This window comes from Ranitomeya variabilis, chromosome 2 (genome assembly GCF_051348905.1).
Source record: "Ranitomeya variabilis isolate aRanVar5 chromosome 2, aRanVar5.hap1, whole genome shotgun sequence".
NCBI lineage: Eukaryota > Metazoa > Chordata > Amphibia > Anura > Dendrobatidae > Ranitomeya > Ranitomeya variabilis.
In genome coordinates, this window is record NC_135233.1 from 1,000,153,202 (window position 1) to 1,000,163,425 (window position 10,224).

The 10,224-nt window shown below is 41.9% G+C and overlaps 1 protein-coding gene across 4 annotated transcripts in view; it reads left to right on the plus strand.

Moving 5' to 3' along the window:
• SPHKAP (SPHK1 interactor, AKAP domain containing) overlaps positions 1 to 10,224 on the plus strand; it is a 450,379-nt gene that overhangs the window by 362,793 nt on the left and 77,362 nt on the right. For all 4 annotated transcript variants that reach the window (XM_077291146.1, XM_077291148.1, XM_077291147.1 and 1 more), the window contains one exon: positions 3,860 to 3,997. In XM_077291146.1, coding sequence (XP_077147261.1) covers positions 3,860 to 3,997 — 138 coding nt within the window. The remainder of the gene's footprint in view (positions 1 to 3,859; positions 3,998 to 10,224) is intronic.

Consider the following 10,224-nt stretch of genomic DNA (forward strand, 5'->3'; position numbering starts at 1 on the left):
TAAGGGAGATGACGATGGACGAATATGTCCCTTTTCCAAGGACTCCTTTATATATTCTCGCATAGCAGTATGTTCAGGCACAGACAGATTAAATAAACGACCCTTTGGGTATTTACTACCCGGAATTAAATCTATAGCACAATCGCACTCACGGTGCGGAGGTAGTGAACCAAGCTTGGGTTCTTCAAAGACGTCACGATAGTCAGACAGGAACTCAGGGATTTCAGAGGGGATAGATGATGAAATGGACACCAAAGGTACGTCCCCATGAGTCCCCTTACATCCCCAGCTCAACACAGACATAGCTCTCCAGTCAAGGACTGGGTTGTGAGACTGCAGCCATGGCAATCCCAGCACCAAATCCTCATGTAGATTATACAGCACTAGAAAACGAATAGTCTCCTGGTGATCCGGATTAATACACATAGTCACTTGTGTCCAGTATTGTGGTTTATTATTAGCCAATGGGGTGGAGTCAATCCCCTTCAGAGGAATAAGAGTCTCCAAAGGCTCTAAATCATACCCACAACGATTGGCAAAGGACCAATCCATAAGACTCAAAGCGGCGCCAGAGTCGATATAGGCGTCAGTAGTAATAGATGACAAAGAGCAAATCAGGGTCACAGACAAAATAAATTTAGACTGTAAAGTGCCAATGGAAACGGATTTATCAAGCTTTTTAGTACGCTTAGAGCATGCTGATATAACATGAGTAGAATCCCCACAATAGAAACACAACCCATTTTTCCGTCTAAAATTCTGCCGCTCGCTTCTGGACAGAATTCTATCACACTGCATGCTTTCTGGCGTCTTCTCAGTGGACACCGCCAGATGGTGCACTGGTTTGCGCTCCCGCAGACGCCTATCGATCTGAATGGCCATTGTCATGGACTCATTCAGACCCGCAGGCACAGGGAACCCCACCATAACATCCTTAATGGCATCAGAGAGACCCTCTCTGAAAGTAGCCGCCAAGGCACACTCATTCCACTGAGTAAGCACAGACCATTTACGGAATCTTTGGCAGTAAATTTCAGCTTCATCTTGCCCCTGCGATAGGGACATCAAAGTTTTTTCTGCCTGAAGTTCCAAATGAGGTTCCTCATACAGCAAGCCCAAGGCCAAAAAAAACGCATCCACATTGCGCAACGCAGGATCCCCTGGTGCCAATGCAAAAGCCCAGTCTTGAGGGTCGCCGCGGAGCAAGGAAATCACAATCCCAACCTGCTGTGCAGGGTCTCCAGCAGAACGAGATTTCAGGGACAAAAATAGCTTACAATTATTTCTAAAATTCTGAAAGCTAGATCTATTCCCTGAGAAGAATTCCGGCAAAGGAATTCTCGGCTCAGATACCGGAGCATGAATAATAAAATCTTGCAAATTTTGTACTTTCGTGGTGAGATTATTCAAACCTGCAGTTACACTCTGAAGATCCATTATTAACAGGTGAACACAAAGCCATTCAAAGATTATAAGGAGAGAGAAAAAAAAGAAAGACTGCAGCATAGACAGACTGGCAAGTGATCCAATTAAGAGCACAGAGAAAAAAAAAAAAAAAAAAAAAAACTCTCAGCAGACTTCTTATTTCTCTCCTTTCTCAGCCAAGGATTTTAACCCTTTAGTGGGCCGGTCAAACTGTCATGATCTCCATGGCCAGAGAACTAGCATAAGCCTCTATAGGAACAAGCTCTTGGAAGATGTAACTATACTGACCATGAACTAAACCTACCGCATCATCTAGAAGTAGCCAGGTAGCATGTCCTACTTTTTATCCCTATATGCCCAGCGCCGGCCGGAGAACTAAATAATGCTAGCAGAGGGAAATATAAGACCTGACTCACCTCTAGAGAAATGCCCAAAAAGGAGACAGAGGCCCCCCACATATATTGGCGGTGATATGAGATGAAACAACAAACGCAGCAGGAAAATAGTTTTAGCAAATTTGAGGTCCGCTTTCTAGATAGCAGAAGACAGAAAGCATACTTTCATGGTCAGTAGAAAACCCTAACAAAACACATCCAGAAATTACTTTAGGACTCTGGCATTAACTCATAATACCAGAGTGGCAATTCCTGATCAACAAGAGCTTTCCAGACACAGTAACGAAACTGCAGCTGTGAACTGGAACCAAAATACAAAAACAAAACATGGACGAATGTCCAACTTATCTAGTAGATGTCTGGGAGCAGGAACAAGCACAGAGAGGCTTCTGATAACATTGTTGACCGGCAAGCATCTAACAGAGAAGCCAGGTTATATAGCGACACCCAGATCTAATCAGAACAGGTGAACAGGGAAGATGATGTCACAAGTTCAATTCCACCAGTAGCCACCGGGGGAGCCCAGAATCCAAATTCACAACAGAGTTGTATGCCAAAATCATCAGTATTAAAACAATAAAAGACCTGACAAATTTCAGTTGGTGGATAATGAATCTATAGTATATGAAAGTTTAAATGTAATCATTACATTATGGTAAATAATGAAATTTAACACTATATGCTAATTTTTTGAGAAGGACCTGTATAGATGAAAATTTATATTATGTGGTGACACCACCGCTCATGCTTATGACTTGTATTGGCAACTGATATTTACCACATTAACAGGTCCAAAGCCAGAGCCTTAGCAAAATGCATATACTGTGTTATGCCCAGTACGCACAGTTTATTACATTTCTGTGGGATGTTCTTATAGACTGGTGCTAACATCTTGTTAATACTACTGTATATGCATTTTTTACACAGATATAAAAGCAAAAAAACAAAATAAATCTGAGCCAGAGCATATGTTGGTATAACTGAACTGCATAGGTGAGCGTTCACACAGTGGCCACTGAAAAGCAAAATCTAACATAGAATAAAAATTAGTAAATACCCTGCAGTAAGTGGGCATGTGGTATGAACAGTCGAGACCGAGGTCCTACTCTGCCATTATCTATTTTTACATCTGCTGACACATAGTGAGGTGTACTTCAAGAGTTAGGTACCATCCTTATTGGGTACACCTTGTCGTGGCTTTAATGTTTTTTATCAAAACAATGTTAACTAAGCACCCTATGTTATTTACACGTACTATTACTATTTATTTACTTACTACAAGGTAAGTATTCTACAGATACAAACATGCAAACTGATTTAATATAGAAGAACTTGCCCATTTGAAGACTAAGGAGCATTTTACAAAGTCTGACATTTGATACCATGGTCTTAATACAGAGTAAGATGGAAAGAGGGAAAATGCAACTAATTTAATAGGAGGCATAGTCCTAAATTTGTTGTATAATTTTTCCTGCATGCCCCTGAATAGCAAATCTAGGCAGGTTCAGGCATTGAAAATAACCGGTAATGGCTAAGCTATGCCTCTAGCTGATGACACTGTCAGAAAAACAACAACAATTTGTACTTTTTTGAGCTCATAACAGATGTACCAAAATTTGAAAAATAATGTTATTACCAGAAACCTAGTGCAAGTCAACTAAAATGATCTCACGCTAAAACTTTTTTGCTTAACTTTTTGTCTTGTATAAGATTTTGTACATGGATGGTACGAAGATTCTGAAACTTTTTCTACTGGGGCTTCATCAGACAGAACAAAAAAATGCCCTTGTGTCACCATACAGACCAAAATGCTGTCTGGACCTCATGATCTTTTGTGAAAGCCCAAACTAAAATAGAAAATATTTCTCAGAATTTCTTTTTCTTCTGTTGCGCCCAATATAACATTACAATATGTGCAAAATTAGTCAATTGTGTTGAGAAATGAAATGGTTAGCACTATATATTATCGTAACTCTTACTAATTCAAAGGAATTTTCTACTTTTTTATGTACCTAAACCACAAATACTTTGAATTTTAGAAGTTGGATGAAGTGTCTCCAGACCTACTAAAGTTGATAAACTCCATGCAATCACAAGAACTGGCAGAGAATGAGATTGTGTTGTTGAGTGGATTATCTAACAAGAAGTGTGAGCAGGTTCCTCCAGAGATCCAACAAGTAGGTGCAAAGTGTGTATGGTACAAGATTACATCCTATCCTTGGTATATGTCAGATCAGTGGGAGTATGACTCTTCACATCATCCTTGATCAGCTGACTGAAGGTGATTGGAAAGAATCATAATTGACTAGACTCAATACACTGCATAGTCGCCATGAATGGTACTGCAAGCTCTGTTCCATTCCCTTTTATGGGAGAGGACTTGCAGGACTACCGAAGATCACAGCACAATGTAATGAGCTGTACCACTCACAGCGCAGAACCTAAAGTCAGCTGATTGGTGGAAGTACGGCTATCTGCACCCCAACCAAACTGATATTGTTAACCTATCCTAAGGATTGGTCATCAATAGACAAGTATTAAAGTCTTAGAAAACATACTTCTTCAGCATATCACCTGTGGACAGTCTTTTTAAAATAATAATAAAAAAGAAATAGATGATAGACGGATTGAAGGAGACGTACAGTGGGTACGGAAAGTATTCAGACCTCTTTAAATTTTTCACTCTTTGTTTCATTGCAGCCATTTGGTAAATTCAAAAAAGTTCATTTTTTTCTCATTAATGTACACTCTGCACCCCATCTTGACTGAAAAAAAACCCAGAAATCTCTTTGTCCATTTGTCCATCCATCCATCCTGTAAATCTGCCTATTATATTTCTTTTCACTGAGTTTACCAAGATTTCTACATTTTACGCAGTTAAATTGTGTGTAACAAGAAATTTCCCAGAGGAGCATTGCATGGCAAATAAACCTCTTTACCTTGACAAGCCAGAGCTGGTATGTCACTCCTGTCTGGATCCTCTCACCTAGCCAAATCAGTTCTCATGCTTTGCACTGACGAGGGCCAATAACCCGAAAAACCGTGTCTGCAAATTGAGATTCTGATTTGGCTTTTATCCTAAGTCATATTGCAAGACCTGTTAAAGGGATGATTGTGACTTGTAGGATCACTACTTCCAACAGGTGGCGCTATAGAGTTCTTTCTCTCTGAAGAGGTGCAGCGCCCCAGAGTCCTGGTCGTTGCAGTACTGATGCTCCGCCGCTAAGGGGAGTGATGGTACGTCTGATGGCACTGAAGGAGTTCATCTCACCAGGTATCACAGACACCAATACACTTCACAGTCTGGCCTCCAGGGGGAGCAAAGGGTGCTATGTATTAGGCCACTCCTCACAATCTGGTAAAACTGGGGGTTAGATAGAAAGTGAGAACAGAAGCTGACTGGGTTGGAACCATGCAACATCCTGTGGCAGAGGGTGTTGCAGGGGAAGATTCAGGGGGGGGGGGTCCCTGTCAGGGGTGGGATCCTGACAGAGGCCTAGCGAACAGGAAAGAACGTTAAGGAACCGTGCCTGCACTACATCGCGGTGGTATCTCAAGAAAGGACAAGAAGCGAGGTTTATTGTGGAGAGTGAGAAACGAGATCAAAGCAAAAAGGAGATAACACCAGTAGGAGTCGTGCTGTAAGATCGAGGCAACATCCTACTGAGGCGCGTAGCCAGTGGCCGGAACGCCGAGGAAGTATTGGGCTCCAAGCATTACTTCAAACCAACGGCAGGACAGTTAATTATAGGTTGGCTGTCTCACCTAAATCACCTAAGCAGACATAGGGGGCAACTGTGGGAGAGGGGCGTCACTAGGGTCCCGGAAGAACTCCAGGCCTACCCGTCATACGGGTGCGTCCTATCCATATCATCTGGGGGACGGAGAACATCAGAATAGACATAAGTTGTGGGAAAGAACATCAAAAACAGACACAACAGTTGTGAGGACTATCCTGTGGTGCTCAGCAGGGAAGTACTACAACACACAGGTGCTAGAAGGTAGGCACAGATTTCCACCTGCAAAGGGAACTCTGGAGGTGCCTTCGGACCGGCCGGTCTCAGCCAACCCTGTTAACCGTACTCTGGATTGAGGATCTTGAAGCCTTCAGTAAAGAGGTAAAGAGACTGCAACCCTGTGTCCTCGTTATTCACCGCGACCTGCACCTCGCACCACCACCTACAACTTTCATTGGACGCCCCTTAGCAGGGTCACGGACTGGGCCTAGCCACCGTGACAACCCCAGAACCGAGACAGAGAAGCCCGGTACCGAGTACCCCGCGGCCCTGCGTTTGGGGGCGCTCCAGAGGCAATTCACATATTTAACAAGAAATAAATCTTTCAATATTTACCTTTAAACTGTAGTTTACTGTCTCATTTAAAGTATTAATGGGAACATGTCAGAATGTTTTTGACCCTGAAAGCATTACAGCAACCTGAAGGTTCTCATCCACCAGTCTCTAATGTGGTCCTTAGTATCCCCATGTATCATTTTGCAAAAATTAAGTTTAAAGAAAAACTAATTTTTTCTTACTTTGTTACCTTATTTTGCTTCCATCATGCTTCAGTGCAGTTGCTCTATAACTTTCAGTATACATGTCTTTCCTTGTCTGAGCCTCTCTGCTCCCATCTCCATACTCAGACAAGGGAATTCCACATTTTTGATGAGCAGCAGTTGAAAACAGTTTCTAAAAGAGCATACACTGGGTTTAATGACTGCTTCCATATCCAGTTAAGGAGGTGGAGTGAAGTCAAGCTGTTCATGACTTATGCCCATCCTGTATGGCTTGATTGTTATCCCAGAAGACATTTATTGTGGCGACATTTTATGTCATTAGGGACATTAATTAATCCATTTAACACAAGAATATGGTGTGGGCAGCTCAAATCTGCAGCTCTTCCATCTGCATGATTGGATAGAACTAACATTTTAGCAAAATGGCCATTGATGGGGACTACTAAGGGCATCTTTGGAGACTTCAGGAAGAGAGATAAAAGTTAGCAATCTTGCTTTTCAGACATATTCTCCATAAAGAGAGATACATTTGCCAGTGTGTTGTAGCAGAGAATGCAGCACTGTATCTACTATAATTTTCTCCCCATCCTACGATGTCTGCGACAATTCATGAGTATATTTTTATCTGCCACAAACATGTCAGTTAGATCCAATAATTTCTCCCATTCCGTTCCAGCGGAATCTATTTTTCATGCTCTGCAATTTCCCATCATTACCAACGTTATTTATATTAATGCCAGAAATGGACCATTACAGCCCACTTACACGTCCCACAGTGCAACCGAGTCATCACATCAAACAAAAGTGAATTCCCTAAATAGCTCCTGCTATTCACCAGCATGGTACACCCTGCACCTATCCATCCACATGTAAAGGATTGTACTCATATCCTCACAATAGGCCCGTCACATTAGAATTAATGCGCCACTTTCTTTTATTTACCAATGAAAGAGAAACTTTCAGATTTAAAGAAGTCTAAACAATATTTTTGTTCACTAATCCCTCCTAATGAGGTATGTAATGTAGTATAAGTATATTAAAATTCTTACCGATCGCTGTCTTTCCCACTCTGCAGTGCTGCATCGGTCCTCTTCTTGCCCACGTGACTTGAATTTAGACTAACTGTGTTACAGATGGATTTATGTGTTAAACTGAGGTCTTTTTTATAATGTAGACCTATAGAGCCTCGTTCTGAGGTTCATAGACTTAGGCCGCTTTCACATTTGCGGTTGTGTCCGCAACGTTTCTTCCGCAAATATCCGCATGCGTTGTGTATTCCTATCTTTAACATTATCGACGCATGTGTTTTTCTGTGTTCGCGTTTTGCCGCGTTTGACGACGCATGCGTCGTCTAGCCGTCTGCGTCTTGGCGCGGAAATGCAACATGTAGTAATTTTTAGAGGTGTCATTTTGCCGCCTGGAAACGTATGCGGCTGATTGCGCAAGGTTTGCGCCGAAAAAACACATTGTAGTCTATGTAAACGCATGTGTTTTTCTGTACATGCGTTTGCTTGCGTTTGTCGACGCATGCGTCTCAATTGAGAAAACATGTCTAGACACTGATAAGCCACCCCCCACATACAAGGTGATAAAGGGAGGGTGTGGACAGTTGCAGGTCACTACTCATCAGACTGCCTTGCAGACGAGACGCCCCACAGCCCCTTGGAGCAGCAAACAAGCCTCAGAACTATGTGAGTATATCCTATCCAATGCATTTCTTTTCTATAATCTGTGTCTATATGCCCTAATTTCTTTCATTTCTTTCTTTCTGCATGCATCAGAATGTCTTCTTCTTCTGATGAGGAAACGCCAGAAACCACCGGAGACTAGATGGAGGTGGACATGACTTGGGGATGGGTGGACCGAGAACTCCTGCAGCTTTTGTTTGTATTGCGGTGTAGATTTTAAACAAGAGTGTTGTTGCTTTAAGAGGAAGTTTAGATGTTTGTGCCTGGTGTATTACTGTGAGGAGGGTGGGCTTATATAGGGGAGGCAACTCTGGCTCTCCCTCTCTCTCTCACAGGATGGACAGGAGGAAACATGTCTGCAGTGTTAGGGAGTATAATACTGGGGTTATCACCTCACATTATAGCTGATAGGAGCACATTCACCTCACACATCATGTATTAGTGTAGTATCAGCTCCTACATCATATATGGGATCAATTTTACCTCAGAAATTCATGTAGCCGCCATGTTCCCTCATGTGTACCTCCCTGCAGACATGGCTGATATACTACTCCACATTCATCATGTATCAGTGTAGTATCAGCTCTTACATCTTATTTGGGAGCAATATTACCTCAGAGATTCATGTAGCTGCCATGTTCCTTCATGGGTCTGTTACACGTTGCCTCACACACTGCAGAGACAGCTCCTGTGTGACCTCCATACAGACATGGCTGTGGTGTCACATTTCTGCTGTATTATACAGAGTCTTCATGAGTTTTGGGTATCTCTATGATGGGTCAGAGCATTGACACAGTGTCTGCTATTGCTAGCACAGAGCTGGGCAGTTATAGGGACTAGTCACTGGTGAGAGGGAGCAGTAATGGGATGGTATATATATATACCGTATATATATGAGGGTAAGAGGCTGCACTTCATGTCTGTGCATTGCATGCTGCTGTGTGCTGATTCCCCCCTTCCCATTTATGGAGTGTGGTGACCTGTATGTGACCTTATCTCTGTACAGTACAGTCTGATGATGCTGGGTGTACAGATCCAGTGTGACAGGTTACTCTCACTATGTATATGTGATATATGAGTAAAGGCTCCATCTCTGCTACAGTACAGTCTGATGATGCTGGGTGTACAGATCCAGCATAACAGGTTACTCTCACTATATATATGTCATATATGAGTAAAGGCTCCATCTCTGTACAGTACAGTCTGATGATGCTGGGCAGGGCTGCCACTAGAAATTTCGGGGCCCCATACTGGCAAAATTTTCGGGGCCCCCTTGAGACTCCGCCCAGGCTCCACCCCAGCCCCGCCTCCACCCTAGCTCCGCCTCCACCTTGCAAACTTTCCACAGTCCCTCCGCCCTTTCTTTGAAACACCACTTCTGCACCACATCCTCACCAATCACACATTAACACCATATCACACACACAGCCATCAGCTTTTGTTTTAACCAAAAGATTTTTAAGCCTGCCACCACGACAAGGTAGACTCTATTGGCAGGGCCCTACTCTACTCTAACCTATCAAACAGTTAACTCTTTTTTTTTTTTTTGGCTATATTTTAATTATCTTTCTTCAAGGGAATGTGTCACATACATTTGTAAACTATATGACATCAGATATATATATATATATTTCTGATTACAGATTATTGTATTCTGGACATTTATGGAAGCAGCTCTATCGCCTGTTTTGAGATATGGACATAGGACATATGCACGTTTATAGAATATGAATATATATTCATTCTATCTTAAGACATTATAGGGGACTATCATCTTGGGAGAGTTTTCTATACATGTTCTTATGTTTACTGACATGCATATGCAATTGTGCAGGAAGGGGAAGAGGTAATCATGACACTGCCTATTGTGAATGGTGGATTCTGTTATCTGTCATTGTAATCCTGCTGCTTATGATGATAATGAGGAACCTGCTGAAAAGGGATGTCTTATGGAAGTGTCAGCCAACTATAAAAGCGGTTTCTGTTAATTATTTTATGATATAAGCAACAACATACGGTAGTTTAAATTATTCCATAACGTTAAACTATTAATAAAAGGATTGGACATTTTATGGATATTATTGTCAAAAGTGTTTTAGGTAAGGCACTAATATTGCATTTCTTTAATTTTGGCAGAACATTTTGCTATTGAAATCTATTTTTCATAAGAGTCATTTAGTGAAATCCTTTGGTCAATTAT